Here is a 24561-nt window from a genome sequence, read left to right as displayed (position 1 = left end):
GATGTGTATATGAGGGGGATCCTATTAATGAATATGGGGAAAGCTGATGTGTGTATGAGGTAGATCCTATTGATGAATATGGGGCAGTGATGTGTGTATGAGGGGATCCTATTAATGAATATGGGGGCAGTGATGTGTGTATGAGGGGGGCCCTATTAATGAATATGGGGGCAGTGATGTGTGTATGAGGGAGATCCTATTAATGAATATTGGGGCAGTGATGTGTGTATGAGGGGATCCTATGAATGAATATGGTGGAAGCTGATGTGTGTATGAGGGGATCCTATTAATGAATATGGGGCAGTGATGTGTGTATGAGGGGGGTCCTATTAATGAATATGGGGGCAGTGATGTGTGTATGAGGGGGGTCCTATTAATGAATATGGAGGCAGCTGATGTGTATATGAGGGGGATCCTATTAATGAATATGGGGGCACTGATGTGTGTATGAGGGGGATCCTATTAATGAATATGGGGGCAGTGATGTGTGTATGAGGGGATCCTATTAATAAATATGGGGGCAGTGATGTGTGTATGAGGGGGATCCTATTAATGAATATGGGGGCAGTGATGTGTGTATGAGGGGATCCTATTAATGAATATGGGGGCAGTGATGTGTGTATGAGGGGGATCCTATTAATGAATATGGGGGCAGTGATGTGTGTATGAGGGGATCCTATTAATGAATATGGGGGCAGTGATGTGTGTATGAGGGGGATCCTATTAATGAATATGGGGGCAGTGAAGTGTGTATGAGGGGATCCTATTAATGAATATGGGGGAGTGATGTGTGTATGAGGGGGATCCTATTAATGAATATGGGGGAGTGATGTGTGTATGAGGGGATCCTATTAATGAATATGGGGCAGTGATGTGGGTATGAGGGGGATCCTATTAATGAATATGGGGGCAGTGATGTGTGTATGAGGCGATCCTATTAATGAATATGGGGGAGTGATGTGTGTATGAGGGGGATCCTATTAATGAATATGGGGCAGTGATGTGGGTATGAGGGGGATCCTATTAATGAATATGGGGGCAGTGATGTGTGTATGAGGGGATCCTATTAATGAATATGGGGCAGTGATGTATGTATGAAGGGATCCTATTAATGAATATGGGGCAGTGATGTGTGTATGAGGGGATCCTATTAATGAATATGGGGCAGTAATGTGTGTATGAGGGGGATCCTATTAATGAATATGGGGCACTGATGTATGTATGAGGGGATCCTATTAATGAATATGGGGGCACTGATGTGTGTATGAGGGGGATCCTATTAATGAATATGGGGGCAGTGATGTGTGTATGAGGGGATCCTATTAATTAATATGGGGCAGTGATGTGGGTATGAGGGGGATCCTATTAATGAATATGGGGCTGTGATGTGTGTATGAGGGGGGTCCTGTTAATGAATATGGGGGCCGTGATGTATGTATGAGGGGATACTATTAATGAATATGGGGGAGTGATGTGTGTATGAGGGGGATCCTATTAATGAATATGGGGCAGTGATGTATGTATGAGGGGATCCTATTAATGAATATGGGGGCAGTGATGTGGGTATGAGGGGATCCTATTAATGAATATGGGGCAGTGATGTGTGTATGAGGGGGATACTATTAATGAATATGGGGGCACTGATGTGGGTATGAGGGGGATCCTATTAATGAATATGGGGGAGTGATGTGTGTATGAGGGGATCCTATTAATGAATATGGGGCAGTGATGTGTGTATGAGGGGATCCTATTAATGAATATGGGGCAGTGATGTGTGTATGAGGGGATCCTATTAATGAATATGGGGCAGTGATGTGTGTATGAGGGGATCCTATTAATGAATATGGGGCAGTGATGTGGGTATGAGGGGGATCCTATTAATGAATATGGGGCTGTGATGTGTGTATGAGGGGGGTCCTGTTAATGAATATGGGGGCAGTGATGTATGTATGAGGGGATACTATTAATGAATATGGGGGCACTGATGTGGGTATGAGGGGATACTATTAATGAATATGGGGGAGTGATGTGTGTATGAGGGGATCCTATTAATGAATATGGGGCAGTGATGTGTGTATGAGGGGATCCTATTAATGAATATGGGGCAGTGATGTGTGTGAGGGGATCCTATTAATGAATATGGGGGCAGTGATGTGTGTATGAGGGGATCCTATTAATGAATATGGGGCAGTGATGTGTGTATGAGGGGATCCTATTAATGAATATGGGGGCAGTGATGTGTGTATAAGGGGATCCTATTAATGAATATGGGGCAGTGATGTGTGTATGAGGGGATCCTATTAATGAATATGGGGGCAGTGATGTGTGTATGAGGGGATCCTATTAATGAATATGGGGGCAGTGATGTGTGTATGAGGGGGATCCTATTAATGAATATGGGGTTTCTTGCTAATGAGCTCTAGATCCTCCTCTGTTGCTAGGGAGAGGATTGTTGCTATGGAAAGGCCTGTTGCTAAGGGCGGAACGTGACCCGTTACTAAAGCTTTGCCAAGTCCATCCAATAACAGCAGGCTATGCGCGTTGCTAGGGAGAGGCGTGGCCAGCTGATACAGACCACGCCCCTCAATGAAGCTTTCACTTTCCACCAGCCGTTGCTAAGGGCAGCGGTCGCGCCCTGGCTCTGAGCGGAAGCGGAAGTGACGTCCTGGGCCTAGCGACCTTTTCACACCTCCCCCTGGTTCCTGCGCCTGCTCTATTGTGTGTGAGGGAGCGCGCGCTGTGCTAACACACTGTATGTGTGTGTAACTATATATTTATATAACACACACAACCTACCTCTTATTAATACACACCTGTTATTAACACACATCTCTTATTAACACACACATAATTGGCACACATCTCTTATTAACACACCTACACACACCTACCTTTTATTAACACACCTACCTCTTAACACACATCTCTTATAACACACACCTTATTAACACACACCTCTTCTTAACACACACACCTACCTCTTAACACACATCTCTTATAACACACACACACACCTTATTAACACACACACACACACACACCTTATTAACACACACATCTCTTATTAACACACACACACAACTTATTAACACACACACAACTTATTAACACACCTTATTAACACACACACACACACACACACACACACACACACACACACACATCTCTTAAATAAAAAACACACACACCTTATTAACACACACACACCTTTTATTAACACACACCTTTTATTAACACACACACACCTCTTATTAACACACACACACACCTCTTATTAACACACACACACACCTCTTATTAACACACACACCTCTTATTCACACACACCTCTTATTCACACACCTCTTATTCACACACCTCTCGTTCACACACACACTTCTTATTAACCCCACACACCTCTTATTCACTCCCCCACACACATCTCTTATAAACCCCCACACACACCTCTTATTAGCGCGCACACCTCATATTAACACCTCTTATTAACACATCTTATTAACACACACACACCTCTTAACACACGCACACATCTCTTATTAACATACACACACACAACCACACACAGCTTATTAATACACATCTCTTAGTAACACACACACACACACACAATACTAACTCTGTAAGTGTATATATATATATATATATATGATATATGTATATTATCCCGCAGGGTGCGTGACAGAGGAGATACAGCACGCGGAGGTGACGTCTCTCGGGTCCCCGGGTGTGTGATGACAGAGGAGGTGACACGCAGGAAGGTGAGACACATGGCAGACATCTGAACTCACATAGCATCTGGCATGTCGCCAACACAGTGACACACGTGGCACGTGCATCACACACAGCTCGATAGTATCACACACAACTCGATATTGTCACTCACACTTCGACAGTGACACACACGTGGCACATACATCACGCACGCAGCTCGATAGTGTCACTCACACCTTGACACAGTGTTGCACGCACCGTCACTCCTCGACGTAGCGTTGCACAAATTGTTACACCTTGATACAGTCTCACACGTCGCACCTCGACACAGTGTCACATGCACGTCACACCTCCAACATCGTGTTGCACCTGAACACATCGTCACACCTCGACATATTGTCGCAGTGTAGGCACTGTGTGTACTCTATTAGCCAAAATCAATGTGTTGTGTAGTGGAGGCCGCCCACAGAACACGTTGATTTCAGCGATTCGGGGTAGAACTATCCGGCTCCTGTCACATGTAATGTTACCCCCTTTGGGGATTACCCTATTACTGAGGGTTTCCTGATACCGAGGGTTTCCCCCTGTTGGATGCATATCTGTCTTTATATAGAACCATTGGGACACAGACCAGTTCCTTTTTGAGGGTGTTGAGCTGCTACACTTCCTGTTGTATATTTTTTTTTTTATTACTTTATTTCACCAAGGGTTGGTGAAGGTTAATCACATTATTCACATTTGAAGTTTCTGCACTGTTGTTATATTTATAACACTTTGTCACTTATTGTTGTTCACATTTGTCCAAGACGCGCCCAATCCACACACCCCTTTCCCTCACACTGTCTTTATATAGCGCCTTTAATGTACATAGCGCTTCACAGCAGTAATACACGTGGTAATCGTATAGATAACAAATAATATAAATAACACATAAAGGGGAGAAGTGCTTCAGACATAAAAGTAACATTAAGGAGGAGGAGTCCCTGCCCCGAGGAGCTTACAGTCTAATTGGTAGGTAGGGAGAACGTACAGAGACAGTAGGAGGGAGTTCTGGTAAGTGCATCTGCAGGGGGCCAAGCTTTATGTATCATGTGTTCAGAATATCCACAGTGCTATTCATATGCTTCTTTAAGCAAGTGTGTCTTAAGGTGGGACTTAAAGGTGGATAGAGAGGGTGCTAGTCGGGTTTGAGGGGAAGGGCATTCCAGAGGTGCGGGGCAGTCACAGCTCCCTTCTGTCTGTGTCACCCTGCGGGGGAGGGACAGACTCATAGCTCCCTTCTGTCTGTATCACTGTGTCACCCTGCGGGGGAGGGACTGACTCATAGCTCCCTTCTGTCTGTGTCACCCTGCGGGGGGAGGGACAGACTCATAGCTCCCTTCTGTCTGTGTCACTGTCACCCTGCGGGGGGAGGGACAGGCTCATAGCTCCCTTCTGTCTGTGTCACTGTGACACCCTGCGGGGGAGGGACAAACTCATAGCTCCCTTTTGTCTGTGTCACTGTGTCACCCTGCGGGGGGAGGGACAGACTCATAGCTCCCTTCTGTCTGTGTCACTGTGTCACCCTGCGGGGGGAGGGACAGACTCATAGCTCCCTTCTGTCTGTGTCACTGTGTCACCCTGCGGGGGGAGGGACAGACTCATAACTCCCTTCTGTCTGTGTCACACGGTCACCCTGCAGGGGGAGGGACAGACTCATAGCTCCCTTCTGTCTGTGTCACTGTGTCACCCTGCGGGGGGAGGGACAGTCTCATAGCTCCCTTCTGTCTGTGTCACTGTGTCACCCTGCGGGTGGGGGACAGACTCATAGCTCCCTTCTGTCTGTGTCACTGTGTCACCCTGCGGGGGGAGGGACAGTCTCATAGCTCCCTTCTGTCTGTGTCACTGTGTCACCCTGCGGGGGGGGGGGGGAGGGACAGACTCATAGCTCCCTTCTGTCTGTGTCACTGTGTCACCCTGCGGGGGGGGGGGAGGGACAGACTCATAGCTCCCTTCTGTCTGTGTCACTGTGTCACCCTGCGGGGGGGGGGGGGGGGACAGACACATAGCTCCCTTCTGTCTGTGTCACTGTGTCACCCTGCGGGGGGGGGGGAGGGACAGACTCATAGCTCCCTTCTGTCTGAGTCACTGTGTCACCCTGCGGGGGGGGGGGGGGGACAGACACATAGCTCCCTTCTGTCTGTGTCACTGTGTCACCCTGCGGGGGGAGGGACAGACTCATAGCTCCCTTCTGTCTGTGTCACTGTGTCACCCTGCGGGGGGAGGGACAGACACATAGCTCCCTTCTGTCTGAGTCACTGTGTCACCCTGCGGGGGGAGGGACAGGCTCATAGCTCCCTTCTGTCTGTGTCACTGTGTCACCCTGCGGGGGGAGGGACAGACTCATAGCTCCCTTCTGTCTGTGTCACCCTGCGGGGGGAGGGACAGACTCATAGCTCCCTTCTGTCTGTGTCACTGTGTCACCCTGCGGGGGGAGGGACAGGCTCATAGCTCCCTTCTGTCTGTGTCACCCTGCGGGGGGAGGGACAGACTCATAGCTCCCTTCTGTCTGTGTCACCCTGCGGGGGAGGGACAGACTCATAGCTCCCTTCTGTCTGTATCACTGTGTCACCCTGCGGGGGAGGGACTGACTCATAGCTCCCTTTTGTCTGTGTCACTGTGTCACCCTGCGGGGGGAGGGACAGACTCATAGCTCCCTTCTGTCTGTGTCACTGTGTCACCCTGCGGGGGGAGGGACAGACTCATAGCTCCCTTCTGTCTGTGTCACTGTGTCACCCTGCGGGGGGAGGGACAGACTCATAACTCCCTTCTGTCTGTGTCACACGGTCACCCTGCAGGGGGAGGGACAGACTCATAGCTCCCTTCTGTCTGTGTCACTGTGTCACCCTGCGGGGGGAGGGACAGTCTCATAGCTCCCTTCTGTCTGTGTCACTGTGTCACCCTGCGGGTGGGGGACAGACTCATAGCTCCCTTCTGTCTGTGTCACTGTGTCACCCTGCGGGGGGAGGGACAGTCTCATAGCTCCCTTCTGTCTGTGTCACTGTGTCACCCTGCGGGGGGGGGGGGAGGGACAGACTCATAGCTCCCTTCTGTCTGTGTCACTGTGTCACCCTGCGGGGGGGGGGAGGGACAGACTCATAGCTCCCTTCTGTCTGTGTCACTGTGTCACCCTGCGGGGGGGGGGGGGGACAGACACATAGCTCCCTTCTGTCTGTGTCACTGTGTCACCCTGCGGGGGGAGGGACAGACTCATAGCTCCCTTCTGTCTGTGTCACTGTGTCACCCTGCGGGGGGAGGGACAGACTCATAGCTCCCTTCTGTCTGAGTCACTGTGTCACCCTGCGGGGGGAGGGACAGGCTCATAGCTCCCTTCTGTCTGTGTCACTGTGTCACCCTGCGGGGGGAGGGACAGACTCATAGCTCCCTTCTGTCTGTGTCACTGTGTCACCCTGCGGGGGGAGGGACAGGCTCATATCTCCCTTCTGTCTGTGTCACTGTGTCACCCTGCGGGGGGAGGGACAGACTCATAGCTCCCTTCTGTCCGTGTCACCCTGCGGGGGGAGGGACAGACTCATAGCTCCCTTCTGTCTGTGTCACTGTGTCACCCTGCGGGGGGAGGGACAGGCTCATAGCTCCCTTCTGTCTGTGTCACCCTGCGGGGGGAGGGACAGACTCATAGCTCCCTTCTGTCTGTGTCACCCTGCGGGGGAGGGACAGACTCATAGCTCCCTTCTGACTGTGTCACCCTGTGGGGGAGGGACAGACTCATAGCTCCCTTCTGTCTGTGTCACTGTGTCACCCTGTGGGGGGAGGGACAGACTCATAGCTCCCTTCTGTCTGTGTCACTGTGTCACCCTGCGGGGGAGGGACAGACTCATAGCTCCCGTCTGTCTGTGTCACTGTGTCACCCTGCGGGGGGAGGGACATACTCATAGCTCCCTTCTGTCTGTGTCACTGTGTCACCCTGCGGGGGGAGGGACAGACTCATAGCTCCCTTCTGTCTGTGTCACTGTGTCACCCTGCGGGGGAGGGACAGACTCATAGCTCCCTTCTGTCTGTCTGACTATGTCACCCTGCGGGGGAGGGACAGACTCATAGCTCCCTTCTGTCTGTGTCACTGTGTCACCCTGCGGGGGGAGGGACAGACTCATAGCTCCCTTCTGTCTGTGTCACTATGTCACCCTGCGGGGGGAGGGACAGACTCATAGCTCCCTTCTGTCTGTGTCACTGTGTCACCCTGCGGGGGAGGGGGGACAGACTCATAGCTCCCTTCTGTCTGTGTCACTGTGTCACCCTGCGGGGGGAGGGACAGACTCATAGCTCCCTTCTGTCTGTGTCACTGTGTCACCCTGCGGGGGGAGGGACAGACTCATAGCTCCCTTCTGTCTGTGTCACTGTGTCACCCTGCGGGGGAGGGACAGACTCATAGCTCCCTTCTGTCTGTGTCACTGTGTCACCCTGCGGGGGGAGGGACAGACTCATAGCTCCCTTCTGTCTGTGTCACTATGTCACCCTGCGGGGGGAGGGACAGACTCATAGCTCCCTTCTGTCTGTGTCACTATGTCACCCTGCGGGGGGAGGGACAGACTCATAGCTCCCTTCTGTCTGTGTCACTATGTCACCCTGCAGGGGAGGGACAGACTCATAGCTCCCTTCTGTCTGTGTCACTATGTCACCCTGCGGGGGGAGGGACAGACTCATAGCTCCCTTCTGTCTGTGTCACTATGTCACCCTGGAGGGGAGGGACAGACTCATAGCTCCCTTATGTTTGTCATCTTTAAACATATTTCCTCTCTCTCAGTTGTACCAGCGGGATTTTTGGGGATTGCCACCCCTTGGTAATGGGTACCCCCCTACGGACCTGAAGAACCCACTACAGCAGCAGCCTCCGCCAATGCAGCCACCTCCTTATTATCCCCCGCCGGGACCGCCAGGACCCTACCCAGGTACCCACACATCAAAACTCCCCCCTCCCACTCCCCCCGCCTGAAAGCGATTGCAGAAAGAGAAACAAGTGTCCACACAAGACCGTGAGAGATTGTTTAGAATGGGGAGGGGGGAGGGGGGAGGGAAGTATAGAATCTATAAGGCAGTGGAGTAAATAGGTGAGGGGAGAGAGGGCTGGAGTGGGCGGTGGGGAGAGAGGGAAAGGTGGGGGGGGAGGTTCGATGTAGTGGGGGAGCAAGGAGAAAGCCGGCGATGGGGAGGGAGAGGCAAACATGGAGAAGAGAGTGGAGGGAAGCGGGTGGGAGGACGGAAGGAGAAAAGTGGAGCGAGGAAAGCAGTGATGGACATTAACCCTTTTTCCTCTTGTCTCGCAGGTCCCCACGGCCCACCCCCCGGCGGCCCACGCATGATGGGACCCCCTCCCCCACATCGTGACGGCTACTGGGAACCCCCACCTAACGACCACATGAGAGGGGGACACCACGGCGATCGAGGAGGGATGAGAGGTGGAGGGGAGTGGGGACCCTCACCTCCCCCCTTCCACTGGGGCAGAGGCGGGCGAGGGGGAGAGCCGGGCTACAGGGGGAGAGGAGGAAGAAAAGACAGGGGATCCCCTGGAGGAGGGAGGCAAGGACCTTATGGGAGGGGTCACGGCGGCGAGCACAGGGGTCACGGCGGCGAGCACAGGGGTCACGGCGGCGAGCACAGGGGTCACGGCGGCGAGCACAGGGGTCACGGCGGCGAGCACAGGGGTCACGGCGGCGAGCACAGTGGACAAGGGCATATATCAGGTAACTGTTGTCATTGTCAGACTTCTACAGCTCAACCCCGTTATAGCGCGATCCGTTACAACGCAGATCCGCTTATAACGCGGTGTCAGCGTGGTTCCCAGTTTTCGTATTTAGGAATACTTTACAACACGATTATTGGTATCTTAAATACTTTATTGTACAACGCATACAATGGTACATTATTTCTAACGCGATCCGCTTATAGCGCGATGTGATTCTAGGGACCCCAAGCGCAGCGTTATAAGGAGCTGTACCTCCCTTCTGTCCGTGTCACCGTATTACCACTTACCCCTTCTCCCCCACAGACAAGTCCGACCGTCCCATCTGCCGACACTTCGTGACGAAGGGGAAGTGCAATTACGAAAACAACTGTGCCTTCTACCACCCGGGCGCCAACGGACCCCCCCTGCTCTAACCTCCTGGCGAACGCCATCGTTTTTTTATTATTTTGTGTTTTTTTATGTACAAATAGTACAAATAGATTTTTTTTTTTTTTGTGTTTTTTTTTTGTTTTGTTTTTTTTTTTAGTTTCAAACATTTTTATTAGGTTTTATTAGGTTTTTCAACATAACACAAATAACATAAATAGAACTGTTTAAAGGAGAAGACTAGCGACGAGGGTAAAAGTAAAACACCACAAGGGTATATGGACAAGCATTGACCAAATTGTACATATATAAATATAAATAAAGTAATTTGACTGGAATTTGGGGTTCCGATGTGTTGAATGTCATCTAGATTCGGAAACCAAGGGTCTGTATTGTGTTGTATGTCCTTATTTATATAGCGCCATTAATGTACATAGCGCTTCACAGCAGTAATACATGTGGTAATCAAATAAATAACAGATAATATAAATAACAGGTCATGGGAATCAGGGCTTCAGACATAAAAGTAACATTTAGGAAGAGGAGTCCCTGCCCCAAGGAGCTTACAATCGAATTGGTAGGTGGGGAGAACGTACAGAGACAGTAGGAGGGAGTTCTGGTAAGTGCGTCTGCAGGGGGCCAAGCTTTATGTATCATGTGTTCAGAATATCCACAGTGCTATTCATATGCTTCTTTAAGCAGGTGTGTCTTAAGGTGGGTCTTACAGGTGGATAGAGAGGGTGCTAGTCGGGTACTGAGGGGAAGGGCATTCCAGAGGTGCGGGGCAGTCAGTGAGAAAGGTACATAATACATAATAAAGAGCAGATGATATCGTGGTCGCACTTCTGTAACCCCTCTTTACTTTCCCTCAGAGTATAGACCCGGTCACTGAGGTGGGGGCCTGAGTCCTGTAACTTGGGGTGTAATTCTTGTAGTGGGGGGTACACAGAGTGGGAAGCAGGAGTAATTAGATACAACAATGCAGGGGATCTCTTTCCTCTGGCTGTTACAATGCAGGGGGATCTCTTTCCTCTGGCTGTTACAATGTAGGGGGATTTCCTTTCCTCTGGCTGTTACAATGCAGGGGGATCTTTCTTTCCTCTGGCTGTTACAATGCAGGGGGATCTTTCTTTCCTCTGGCTGTTACAATGGAGGGGGATCTCTTTCCTCTGGCTGTTACAATGTAGGGGGATCTCTTTCCTCTGGCTGTTACAATGCAGGGGGATCTCTTTCTTTCCTCTGGCTGTTACAGTGCAGGGGGATCTTTCTTTCTTCTGGCTGTTACAATGGAGGGGGATCTCTTTCCTCTGGCTGTTACAATGGAAGGGGATCTCTTTCCTCTGGCTGTTACAATGGAGGGGGATCTCTTTCCTCTGGCTGTTACAATGCAGGGGGATCTCTTTCCTCTGGCTGTTACAATGCAGGGGGATCTCCTTTCCTCTGGCTGTTACAGTGCAGGGGGATCTTTCTTTCTTCTGGCTGTTACAATGGAGGGGGATCTCTTTCCTCTGGCTGTTACAATGGAAGGGGATCTCTTTCCTCTGGCTGTTACAATGGAGGGGGATCTCTTTCCTCTGGCTGTTACAATGCAGGGGGATCTTTCTTTCCTCTGGCTGTTACAATGCAGGGGATCTCTTTCTTTCCTCTGGCTGTTACAATGCAGGGGATCTCTTTCTTTCCTCTGGCTGTTACAATGCAGGGGGATCTCTTTCCTCTGGCTGTTACAATGCAGGGGGATCTCTTTTCTCTGGCTGTTACAATGCAGGGGGATCTCTTTCTTTCCTCTGGCTGTTACAATGCAGAGGGATCTCTTTCTTTCCTCTGGCTGTTACAATGCAGGGGGATCTCTTTCCTCTGGCTGTTACAATGCAGGGGGGTCGCTTTCTTTCCACTGGCTGTTACAATGCAGGGGGATCTCTTTCTTTCCTCTTGCTGTTACAATGCAGGGGGATCTCCTCTTAGCTGTTGCAGTGCTCCCTTAGGTGCCACTGTACTTTGTACTGGCCAGCAGAATCCCCCAGTCTCCTCACTCTGGATCTGGCAGGTGCTTGCAGAGTGTTCTGCAGCAGCCTGACCATATCAAAAGAAACTGCCAGCCCAGTCCCCTCAGCAATCCCTTTCCAACTGTCATTCCACTGGCTAAGCACAGTCACATGGTCCAGTGGAATGTCATTTTTTTTTTTTTTTTTTATAACTTTCTTTTATTGGGTTTTTCAATGATAGTACATACCAGTATCAAAGTAATGTCACTTGTTTTTCATTTTGACATACAACATCAAAACAGACATGGGGGGGGGAAGACGTGAGAGGGGGTGGAAAGGGTGGGTTAGGGGGAAGGGCATGGGGTGACTGGATGGGGTATAGTCTCTTCCGTGTATTCCCTAAGCCTGGCTCTTTTTCGAGTGTTCTTTACTATCTCATCTAACGTCCCACCTAGTTTAATAATCCGGGAAAGGGATAATTCTCCTTAATTGATCTTGTCCGTGGGGTTTTCTATTGTTCTATCTCCCCTGTGTCTGTTCCGCCGTCGAAGGAGAACCCACCTGCCCCTATCAAAGCCAGATGGTGGCATTGCTCATCCCTGGGATATCGGTCTGTGCCAACCATAATGACCAGACTTTTTGGAAATTTGGGCCAGTGTCGTTGACTAGACTTGTCAACTTTTCCATCTGGCAAGCGAACCAGATTCTATTCCGAATTTTATCTATTGATGGAATTGCATCCTGATTCCACAATGCTGCGGTCTCGCACCTCATTGCCGTAGCAAAATGTGCTATAAGTTTGTTTCCCGATCTAGACACCTCTTCTGTGGGCTTACCTAGTAGGAAAACCCAAGGATCTAGTTGAATTTTGAGGCCCAAGAAAACCTTTTGTAGCCAATCTCTAATTTGAGTCCAAACGGGAATGATTCGTGGACAAGACCACAGCATGTGTACCAGATCTCCCCGTTCCCCGCACTTCCTAGGACAGAGCGGGGAAGCGCCCGCGACAAATTTTGCCAGTCTAACTGGGGTGAGGTACCACCTTAATAATACTTTATATGAGTTCTCCTTCAGCGTCGTACAGATCGAACTGCTAGCCGCAGCTTTAAAAATCGCTTCCCAGTCTTTGTCTTCTAACGGTCCAGTCAGATCCGTCTCCCATTGTGTCATGAAGCTTGGTCTGTGTGCGTCAACAGGGTCTGTCTTGGCCACCACCTTGTACAGAGCAGAGATGAGTCCCCGTGTATCGGTTCCCCGATCACAGAGCTTTTCAAAATTGGTTAGGGGTGGTCTATTTGGGTGTTTGGTGTAGAATGCCCGGACCTGGAGGTATCTAAGAAATTCAGTATTAGGTAAGTCCGTTTCTGACTGTAGATTATCAAATGTTTTGATTGTGTCTCTACCCTCCAGATCCTTTAGTCTTCTTAGTCCCCCTTTTTGCCAGAGTGTGAAATTTCTGTCAGTTAACCCTGGAGCAAAGTCCGGATTTCCATATAGGGGAGTCATTAGAGTGTGTTTTGAGGTTAGTGAGTGACTAGTTTTAACCGTCTCCCAGACCGAGAGAGAGCTCAACACCGAGGGAAGCGGGTTTTTGAGATCTTTTAGCCTGGATTTAGGGTACCAAATAAGGTCTTTCAGCTCCAGCGGGGCGCAAGCCTCCCTCTCCAATGCCACCCATTGCCTTTGCTCCGGATCCCCATGCCACTGTGTAATTTGGCATAATTGGGCCGCTTTGTAGTAAGCCATCAAGCACGGCACTGCCAGCCCCCCAGTTTCCTTAGGCCTTTGCATGATTGACCTTTTTACCCGTGGTTTTTTGTTTTTCCAAATGAAGTTTGTAACTGCTTTCTGCAGTTCTATAATATCTGATCTTACTACGGGTATCGGAAGAGTTTGGAACAGGTATAGTATCCTGGGGAGGAGGTTCATTTTTACGCAAAAGATTTTACCAATCCAGGATATCCCATATGCAGACCAGTCTTTAAGTTCCTTTGTGAGGGTTTTTATAAGTCTCGGGTAATTCTCTTGGTAGAGATTATGGCTTTGTTTGGTTAGAAAAATTCCCAAGTATTTTATGGCTCTGGTCTGCCATTTAAACTGAAAGTTTATCTCTATTAGTTTCTCTGTCGTCTTCGGGATATTTAGATTCAGCGCCTCCGACTTTGATTGATTGATCTTAAATCCGGAGATTCTGCCAAATTTATCCAGTAGCGCGAACAGATTGGGTAATGCGGTGAGCGGTTTTGTCAAAGATAATATAATATCATCTGCATATAACGCGATTTTATGCTCCTGGGAACCTATTTGCACTCCCGTAATATCTGGATTGCGCCGAATGTGTGCTGCTAGCGGTTCCATGCATAGGGCGAACAACAGGGGCAAAAGTGGGCATCCCTGTCTGGTACCGCTTTTAATTTTAAACATGTCTGAAGGGAAGCCTTGATGTAACACCCTGGCGGTCGGGGTTGTGTATAATGCTTTTATTGCCCTTATAATTTTGTTCTCAAACCCGAATGCCTCAAGCGTGGATTCCATATATGGCCAGTCGATCCTGTCAAAGGCCTTTTCTGCGTCTAAGCTTAGGATTACCCCATGGATCCCGTTGGCGTTAATGTAGTTAATAATATCAATTATCTTTCTGGTATTATCGGCCGCTTGTCTGTCTCTAATGAAGCCAACTTGGTCTGGGTGTATAAGCCGTGGCAGGATCGTACTCAATCTATTGGCCAATAATTTGGAGTAAATTTTTACGTCCGAATTGATTAAAGATATTGGCCGGTAGCTTTGGCAATTTGTAGGATCTTTGTCCTTTTTATGAATTATGGATATTGACGCCTGAAGCATCTGGTCCGAGAAGAGTTCCCCCGCTAGAACTCCATTGAATAATTTGAGCATGTGTGGCGCTAGCACCCCTATAAATTTCTTGTAGTATAGGTTAGAGAACCCGTCTGGGCCTGGGGCCTTAGAGGGTTTGAGGTGTTTGATTACCGCTGTCAGTTCCTCTAACGTGAAGTCAGATTGAACCGCCTCATTCTCCAGCCTGCTCACCTCTGGAAGGGCTGCGTCGTCTAAGAAGGACTGTAAAAGTTTTTTTGTTTTTGGGTTTTGTGATACTTTCTCCCCATTATATAGCTGTTCATAATAAAGCCTAAACTCTTCCACTATGCGTTTAGGGTTGGAGGTCAGCTCTCCTGTTTTTGTTTTTATGGTTTGTATATTATAACTCGGCTGCCTATTACGGATCCTGTTTGCTAACATAGTGTCCGGCTTATTGGCTTTCTCAAAAAATTTCCGCTTGGTCCAACTGATATCTCTCTCGGCCTGGGATGTGAGGAGGAGATTAAGCTCAATTCTGACATCTTTCAGCTCCTTAAGGATGTCCTCTCCGCCTGATCGGCTATGTAGTGCAGAGAGCTCATGTAACCTCTTATATAGTAGTGTCAATTTCGCCTCCCTTTGTCTTTTGCGTCTTGCTGCGATGCTAATCAAGGTTCCTCTTATTGTGGCCTTGTGAGCCTCCCACAGTGTAGTGTGGGATTCCACAGTGCCTGTGTTTGTAATAAAAAAATTCCTGATCTCGTCTTTGACTGACTGTTCCAATTCCGGAATTTTAATAAGGGATTCGTTTAGCTTCCAGTTTGCTCCCGGGCTAACCTGCCTAATTTGTGTGCATCTTAGCTCTATCGATGCATGGTCCGACCATGTAATGTCATGGATCACAGTGTCGGATATTTGTGGGACCATTCTACCCGATACAAAGAAGTGGTCAAGTCTGCTGTAGCTGTCGTGTGGGTGTGAATAGAATGTATATGTGCGCTCGCCTGGGTGTTGTTCTCGCCATATGTCCACCAGGCATCCTCTTCTTAGCCCTTCTAGTAGCTCTTTGGTTCCTGCTTGTCTCCCCTTCTCCTGTCTCGGAGATCTATCAATACGGGGGTCTAGGGCTTTGTTAAAATCCCCTGCTAATATCACATTACCGCTTGCCCAGTTTTGTAGTTTCAGAAAGAATTCTGTGAAGAATTGGGGGTTGTTATCGCAGGGGGCGTACACGCACGCTAAGGTTACCCTGGTTTGCTGCAGTGTGCCTACTAGAATGATGTATCTCCCTTCAGGGTCACGTTTTATCTTTTCTGGCACAAATGGGACTCTATTGTGGATCAAGATAGCGACACCCTTTTTTTTGTCCTTTGCTGAGGCTAGGTAGAATTTTCTAAAGTGTTTGTCTATGAATTTTGGATTGTTTTTAAGACAATAGTGCGTCTCTTGCAGGAAGAGCACATCAGTGTTTTTGCGTTTGAAGTCAGCGAAGGCTATCCTGCGTTTACGGGGGGAATTAAATCCCTTTACATTTTGGGAGATGAACGTTAATGCCATCTTTGTGTGTGTGGTGGGTGCTTATGGGTGTCTAGTGTTTGCTGCTTACCCGGCTCGTGTTGTTGCGGAGGATGTTGGCGGTAGAGCTGCAGGTCCTCTGTTGTCCAGTCAATTCTACTGGGGATACCTGGATGGGGGGGAGGGAAACACATAGGGGAGTGACAGGGAACATACAACCTTGTTAGATTAACAAGGAAAACCACTTTGGTCTTCGGAGACCTATGGTTTGCTGCCCGGGGACACTTATCCGATTCCAGTGTGTCCCAGTTCCCCATATAGGGGTGTGGAAGGACACTGAAATCGAGGAAGCCCAGGTCTTTGGTTAGGCTGTGGCTTAAGGCCACCGTCCAACCAGAGAGGTACATGCCAACAGGCAACAGGTAGGGCATACAACCGCCCCCCCGCCGGCAGCGAACTCATTAATTTTTATTAATCAGCGCGTAAGCACATATGACAGAACTCGACTACAGCTCAACTTGTGTTTCTGAAAAAGAAAACTTTGGTTAGTTTAAACTGTTCAACTGTGAAGTCTTTAGTTAACTACCCTGCAACTGTGTTCTATTTTTAGCCCCTCTCCCCAGTAGGGGAATGCGCGGACCCCTCTGGGGAGCTCTGGTCCTCTTTGTGGCTCTTCTGGCTCTTCCGGTGTCTGTTGTCTTCTCTCAGCCGAGCGCTGTTCTTGCTCTCGGTCTTGGGCGCTTTCACTGACGTCAGGGTCCTGATGACGGGCTCTCGCGAGAGTTTCTCTTTCGACGTCCTCTGCGTGTCGCAGTTAGTTCTGGCTGGCGCTTGCCGAAGGGGCTGGTGTTTCTCGGGGGCGGAGTCCTCCGCCTCATCCCGTGTTCGCGCCAAATCGTCCTCCGCCATTCTGAATTGGCGCTTCTTTGCCGGATTCTCCCGCCCGTCGTCTTGTGAGGCCATTTTGGTGAGTGGAGAGCGCGATAGAGAAAAAAAAAAAAATAGAAGACAGGGAAGAACTTTTGCCGCGTCTTTTCCTTACTTAACTTCCCCCTCTCCTCTTAGCTGTTTTGTCGGCTCAGCCGGGTAGACAATCTCCGGGGGACGGCGTTGTAAATCTTGTCTTGCAGAGGACCGCAGTTTGTAAGGGTAGACAGTGTAGTTGAAATCAGGAAACAACATTAACGATTCAGGAGTGACTGTGGATCGTCTTGTGTGGCCTTCATCCTGATCCTGAGGGGCCCGCCTTAGCGTGTCTTGGTTTTGGTGGTTGCCTCACTTTCTCCCATTCGGTCCGGCGGGGTAGGCGGCCATCAAGAGCTTCAGGCTGCGGTAAGGTATTAGGGAGGCCCAGCCTTGTGAGGAACTCAGGACCGTCTGCGATGTGTTTGATGGCATGCGACCTGCCATTTTGCAGGACTATCAGGGCGAAGGGAAAAGCCCAACGATAGCGGACATTTTTTTCTCTTAGCAGCCTGGTAATCGGTTGGAGGGCCTGCCGTCTTGCTAATGTGATCGGTGAAATATCTTGATATATGGCTATCTCCAAGCCTTCAAATTTTATTATGGGGGTGGCTCTTGTAATTTTACATATCTCAGCTTTTGTTGTGAAGTGGTGCAGTCTCATGATTATGTCCCTGGGGGGATTATTGGGAAGCGGTCGTGCCCGCAGTGCCCTATGGCACCTGTCCATTACTAGTTCTGCCTCAGTTTTCCCTGGCATGATAGATGACATCCAACGGTTTATTAGGAGCTCGGGGTCTACAATCTCCTCCGGTATCCCCCGGATCCTCAAGTTGTTTCGTCTGTCTCTGTTCTCGCTGTCCTCGTTGCGTTCCTCCAGGTCTGCCACTTTTCTTTCTAGGGCGGTTACTCTGGAGTCCGTTTCTGTTTGACAGCGGGCAGTTTCATCCATTTTCTCCTCCAGGTCATTGGTGCGTGTTCCGATGTTTAGTATGTCCTTTCGCAAGGTGTCCACTTCTCCACGAAAGAAGGTCTTTAAGTCTGTTAGGAGTTTGGCAATTTCTTTTTTCATGGCTCCCGTCTGGCTCACCGCTGTCAGGTCTGGTTCCTGAGCGGAGTCGGAATCAGATGCCGCCATGCTGTCCGTCTCTTGTACCTTCTTGGCTCCCACAAAATATGTGCGCACGTCCACTTTCTGTTTCGATTTTTTCCTCGTAGCCGCCATATGTCTGTATGCCTGGCGTGTAGGGCCAACAGTTCCTGTAGTTTTTTTTTTGAATTAGTTGAGTTTTGCGGTGCGCTGTGTAGTTTTAATGCCGGCGGGACTAGGAGCGTTCAGGTTAGGCTGCCATCCCTGCTCCCGTCGCGCATGCGCCTCGGAATGTCATTCTTAAATGGGCTTTGTCCTGTGGGTCACACTTCTATTGAATGCTGACTGAAACCAGTCCAGTCCTGATTAAAATCGTGCTTTCCACCATCTTGTTGAGGGAGGGAGAGTGGGGGTAGGGCCCCCTACCCCGCATGGTTATTTGGTTAGGTCACTGTTTAGTTTAACTTGACTCCAGCAATGGATCGCAGGTTCTGTAAAATGAAATAGTGGAGTGTCTCAGGAAAGCGGTTACTTTTAATAGAGATTAGGTCTCCCAAAGCATCGAAAGGGATGCTACGGTACCCTTATTTATATAAAAATATTCCTTCAGAGATAGTATGGTTTTATTTTCACTATCAGAGTAATTCAATAGGGACTCCTTTAGTCTCCATTGATATGAGTTACTTTTGACAAATGGATTGGGCGAGAGTCACGTCAACCGGCGCATGGTCTGACCAGGTTATGGAACCAATATCGGACGGAGAGGAGGCCTGAAGGATGTTTTTGGTGACCAGGAAATAGTCTATTCTGGAATATGTCTGATGTGGGGATGAGAAGAATGAGTAGTCCCGTTGGTCCTGATGCTGCACCCTCCGTGCATCTATCAAAGAGAATTCCTTAATTAGGACACTGAATTTTTTTTTTTTTTTTGCCGGTTTTATGTATTAGTCTAGTGAGCTTGACCTGGGGTGGTAGATCTACTCAGATCGGGAGCCATGACAACATTCACGTCACCTCCTACAACAAGGGAGGGCAGGTACTGGGCGTCAATTGATACGAGGACTTTCAGTACAAATTCCGCTTGATTCTCGTTTGGAGAGTAAATGTTACCCAACGTTAATGTGGACCCTGATAAGGAACTATGTATTAAGTGTCTATCCACCGGGTCTGTGATTACCCTTTCTGCATTAAAAGGTACGCCCTACTTGATCAAAAGTGTGATTCCCCCTTTTTGCTGCTGAATGAGGAGTAGAAGGCTGAGGGGAAAATGCTACTAAATGTGTTGGGGGGTGGGTGTGGACATTGAAGTGGGTTTCCTGGAGGAACAGAATATCGCCCTTTGCTCTTTTTAAAGTCTTGGATTTCTTCGGTTTCTGTTGGATTGTAGGCCTTTGAAGTTGAGTGAGATACATTGTATTGAAGCTGAGTTAGCCATGGTCAAGATAAGGAGGACACAGCTTCAGACCACCCATTCTCCCACAGTGGAGGTCGTCGTGGGTCGTTGCCCTTGTTGGACTAGGGGACAGTAAGTCCAGTTCGCAGTGTGTGGTGGAGCATTAGCAAGGGGGTGGGTAAGGGAAGGGGGAGGACTTATGGAGGAAGACTGGGAGAGGGAAGGAAACAACTGGATGGTTTAAAAGGGAGGCGTGTGTAACGCCTTAGAACATGGAACCCAGCAGTAGCATTGAATGGCGAAGCGGGCATAATACCCTTGTGAGACGTCCCCGGTTCTGGGGGGTGGACTCTATGATAGGGTACAGTGGACCCTCGCTCGTTGACATAAACAGATCACTTCAGTTTCCTATGTAAATTAGGAGCCTTAGTGTTAAATCTTAGATTATTCTCCCGATCGGATTAGATGGGCTGGGGTTCGGATGAGGTCCTTTATAAATTTGTGCGTTTGACTCAGAGGACTGTTTTTTTTTTACCTTGGTCGGTCACTAAGGTAGGTAGCAAAATGCTGTTGGACTCCTGCTTAAAGTTCTTGTCGCATCCGCGTCCGGAGGTCTAAAGCAGGGGTCCTCAGGCAAGTGACGGGACTGAGCTGGATGAAATCTTCTTGTGGTCTGAACTACGGGTTTCGGAAAAAATCCTTCCTCAGGTTCCATTTTGGACCAAGGACTTTATCACTGTTTAGTGTAAGTTATTTGATCTTTTATTAATCTTTGTTATCAACTGTTTTTTGGAATAAAGCTGTTACTCCTGACACCATCTCCTCCTCCATCTTCCACCGAGTGACTCTAATAAGTCGAGCAAGACTGAGCAATCCATCAGAAGCTCACCATCCAGTGTTTTGATGTGAGGACACTCACATATGTCCATGTGGGTGATTTAGTTACTATTTTTTTATCAATCATCAACCCCAGTTATCCCACATTGGGATTTGTTCCCACTATTTCCATTTCCTATTTCCTGAGGTATTATTGGACAAAACTGGTAATAGGAGTGCCAGAAAGTATTGGCATACTTTATCCACAAGGGCACGTGCAGACGCCCGTCACACCCACATTTACCCATATAACCTGGAGGAAAGATTTGACGACCTGGGGCTGGGAATATAAGAGGGACCAGATCAGAGGCAGCATCACTCTGCAACAGATGTGACTGCCACTCACATTTGGCCGTGTGAGTGTTTGTTTATATATTAGCATGAGCATTATTCAACCCCGTCACCCTTATTAATTCTAATAAATAATTCTCTTAAATACTTTCGGCCTCTCACTGCCCTTCACTTTAGTCCTGCATGATTGTGAATTTCACTTTATCACATCATTTACCATCCGACAGAGGCAGCGCCCCAGGACTTCCACTTTTCTAGGAAACCGGGGTCAGTAATCCAGAGAAGCGGAATCCAAGGGCAACACCGGGTCGGTACACAGGAAGTCAAACAGCAAACCAGGGAAGGCAAGGCAAGACGAAGCTAGGAACAGGGACGTGGGAACAGCAAGGCTACTAGGAACTATGCTCAGCCAAAGTGCAATTGGCACAGCTGAGCATATATGGGCGATCAGGACCAATGAGACAGATGGGAGGAGTGGAGGTGCAGCCACATCGGAGGCAGGGATAGATGGAGCGGTACAGGAGACATGTGGCGTGGTAAGGAGATTATTGATTGTTGACACGCAGCTGGGGAGCGGTGAACACGCGTCACGTGTGCGCGCCACTTGGCGCCGTCACATGACGTGAACGGGAGGCGGGGGTTAGTCCCTAGGATGTTATATTAGAACCTCTCCGTGCGCGCGTGGTAATATCCGCGGAGCTGCTTGTGGCTGCGGGTAAGGAGGGTATGCCGTGAATGCGAAAAATTTCTTTTATGAAGGCATCCGCCAGGGTCGCGGAATTAGGTAAGCCTTTCAAAGGGATGAAATGCGATTGTTTCGAGAATCTGTCGACTATGACCAGAAAGGTGTTCATTCCCCCGGAGAGGGGTAGCCCGACATTAAAGTCCATAGACAAATTACTCCAGGGGCGATCCGGTATGGGTAGTGGACGTAGAAGACCCTGTGGTTTGTTGCGTGCTGTTTTGTTTCGAGCGCAGGTGACGCAAGACTTGATAAACTCTTCAATGTCTTTGAGCATGGTAGGCCACCAAAAGGTTCTTCTGGTACCAGGATGACCGGCAGACTTGGATGAATGACTCAATTTCTCTGACTCTGGCCATAAGATGAACGATCTGAAGGTGGCCATACTCAAAGGTAATCTTAGAACACCGAAAGAGAGACGGTTACATGAATACAAATGTATGAAACTGTTCGGGACACTGACTGGTGGCCTAAATCGAGACCGCAGTTTCATGAGCCACTACACGAGTACTCTCTTCCCATGACTGCGCTATATGAATGCACACACAGCTGTCTCTTACATACAAATACACAATGTAATTCTATCCCTATATACCAATATGGACTACATAGTATCCACACACATTTATAGTAATGCAACAGCCTCTTACATTTCAACACCCACCAACACCATTGGTATACACTTCCCCTCCACACAGCTTTTGTAAAGCGATGTATACACTGTGGGCATTTTATAAATGTATATTTACACACATACACACGCACACACACACATTGTGAAAGTTGTAAAATATTACAACACAGGTTCAGTATAACAAGAAAGTTTATAAGTTACAAGTGCACACAGGGAGAAAGCTTGCTAAGGCTTGTAAGAAAAGTGCGCGCTGGTGCGTGTGGGCGCACACACGGCGTTGCGTGTGCGTTTCGTTTGTAGTGGTTAAGCGGTGACGCACACAGCTAGGGGGCGTGGCTATGACGTCACAGCTCTAGGCTGCGCTGTGATTGGTTCATAGTGTCACGTGGCGCTCGACAGTGTGAAAATACATTTCTCTTGTACTTTCTCTGGTCTGCCGCGCCACAGCTCACGGCCGTGCCCGCGCGCGTCTCGACTGTGTCAACGTCAGCCTCCCACAGTCAATTGTAATTGCACGGTAGCGCACCAGCGCGCGCTCTATATTACAGGCCTCAGAGATCTCGCCAGAATTACATTGGCAGAGGATATGTATACACAGCTACAACCAACTATGCCCATACAGATAGGGGGAATTAGGGGTCATGGAAAATAACAAGACCCTTATACTAACACTTATTTAAAACTTGCACAAATGACCTTTACTCTATATTTTTGCCTCGCCGCCTGGGGTTTGATGTTTCCTGAAAAAAAAAAAAAAAACATCTAGTACATTCCTCTAAATAATTGGTTTCTTATCTCAACTGCAACCGACCTTGGGACCTATAACTCCTTTATTCCTGCTAGCAGCTGCATGAATTGGCAGCCACTGAAAGCAATACTTACTATGGACCATTCTCGCATCTTTCATAACCCAGACAAACAAAATGGCTGCTTGGGTTCTATATACACACACACACACACACACACACACACACACACACACACACACACACACACACACACACACACACACACACACACACACACACACACACACACACACCTACACACACACACCTACACACACACACCTACACACACCTGTTTTTAAGTATAAACCTCTCTTGCTTTATCCATTGTAACACCGCCGGAAGAAGAGATCAGTGTATCTCGAAAGCTCGCACAAATAAAAGCATTTCGTTAGCCACAGAACGGTATCGGGTATTTGTTTTTGATACTAGCTTATATACCCGGCGTTGCCTGTGATCTCATGTCCATGTGTACTGACCCAATCGTTACGCAGGATGGAGCTGCCAGGACTTCAAACCTGCACGGGTAAGTAATGGGTGTGTGTGTTGCTGCTCCTCCTGCTCGCGCTGTGTGGCCCCCTCCTGCCCCCGGTCCCCGCATGGGGCAGGAGGTGGTAGTGGGGGGTTTTCCTTCCCCCCTCGGTCCCCGTGGCTGGCTGCTGTGTTCCTTCACCCCCCCTCCCCCGGTCCCCGGCGCTCCCACTGCCCGCGTGGGCGGGGGTGTTCATTCCCTCCCCTGGTCCCTGTCACCCCGCAGTCAGCCAATGGGAGAGCGAGAGGTGTGGCCGGTGGCCAATGAGAGCGCGTGTTGCCACAAACCCGCACACAAACAAAGATATATATATATATATATATATATATATATATATATATATATATATATATATAGAAGAGATGACCTAGGCGCAGATAAGCCAGGAAAGAAACAAAGAGAAAAATATCATAGGGCAGTATGTCTATAACTTTCAGATTCAGGGTGGTGAGATATACACTTACACTTAGTCTGCCAAGTAAAGCCTTTAATCCACCACTGGGATTCAGGAACTCTGCTACTGGTTTACTTTGCAGTTTGTATAGGTCTCAGACACTCCACATGTATTGCTTGCTCCAGAGGTCTTCTTTAAAATCACCATCCGTCTGCTGCTGCACGTCACCTTTACATGGGATGAAGCTCACCGGGAAGGGGGGGGGGGGGGGGAAAGGGACAGTAGAACAAAAAATAGTATAAAACCTTTTATTGTAAAAAACTATCTAAAAAATAACAAAAACAGTATCTCACTCACATGTTGTGAAATATTTTCAAGCAGTTGAGAGTTTAAATTGAGTCTCTCACACTCGTAGAGCTGGGTCTCCGGTCCACTGCACTGATGCTGTCCTGGTTTGCTTCCGCGTCACGTGCTCCGGCTCCAATTCTCGCGAGACTCCGACCTTCGATGACGTCAGAGCGCTACCTCCACTCCGTTCTGCAGCACGTCTCGGACTGCTCGGTCTGCAATGTCTGCAGTGTCTGCCCTATGCGTTTCTTCTCTAGGGCTTCTTCAGGGGAAAACAGTGTATATATATGTAGCCATGCTGTAAAATGGACTGCAGTCATCTCTCCTGCTGGCAGTAAGCCTGGTAAGTTACAGGGATGCCAGCAGTAATCATGGAGGT

General features: G+C 48.9%; 1 protein-coding gene across 3 annotated transcripts; it reads left to right on the top strand.

Moving 5' to 3' along the window:
* The first annotated feature begins 2617 nt into the window (after nt 1-2617).
* Nucleotides 2618-10155, top strand: PRR3 (proline rich 3). 3 transcript variants are annotated; one of them, XM_075583574.1, is made up of 5 exons: nt 2618-2752; nt 3671-3758; nt 8513-8657; nt 9033-9449; nt 9755-10155. In XM_075583574.1, the coding sequence occupies exons 2-5, from the start codon at nt 3732-3734 to the stop codon at nt 9862-9864; spliced, it is 699 nt and encodes a 232-aa protein (XP_075439689.1). In that variant the 5' UTR covers nt 2618-2752; nt 3671-3731; the 3' UTR covers nt 9865-10155. The 3 variants fall into 3 exon arrangements, with proteins under 3 accessions (XP_075439689.1, XP_075439691.1, XP_075439690.1); XM_075583576.1 differs by having other exon boundaries at nt 2659-2718; XM_075583575.1 differs by having other exon boundaries at nt 2663-2722.
* The last annotated feature ends 14406 nt before the right edge of the window (nt 10156-24561 follow it).

This window comes from Ascaphus truei, unplaced genomic scaffold (assembly GCF_040206685.1).
Source record: "Ascaphus truei isolate aAscTru1 unplaced genomic scaffold, aAscTru1.hap1 HAP1_SCAFFOLD_335, whole genome shotgun sequence".
NCBI classification, from domain to species: domain Eukaryota; kingdom Metazoa; phylum Chordata; class Amphibia; order Anura; family Ascaphidae; genus Ascaphus; species Ascaphus truei.
Note: the sequence above shows the minus strand (reverse complement) of the source record. Positions and strands in the feature narration are given on the sequence as shown.

Coding starts and splice junctions, on each gene's coding strand:
- PRR3 (XM_075583574.1), top strand. CDS start 3,732: ATGACAGAGGAGGTGACACGCAGGAAG. Junction 8,658..9,032: donor ACCGCCAGGACCCTACCCAG/GTACCCACACAT, acceptor CTTGTCTCGCAG/GTCCCCACGGCCCACCCCCC. Junction 9,450..9,754: donor TGGACAAGGGCATATATCAG/GTAACTGTTGTC, acceptor TCTCCCCCACAG/ACAAGTCCGACCGTCCCATC.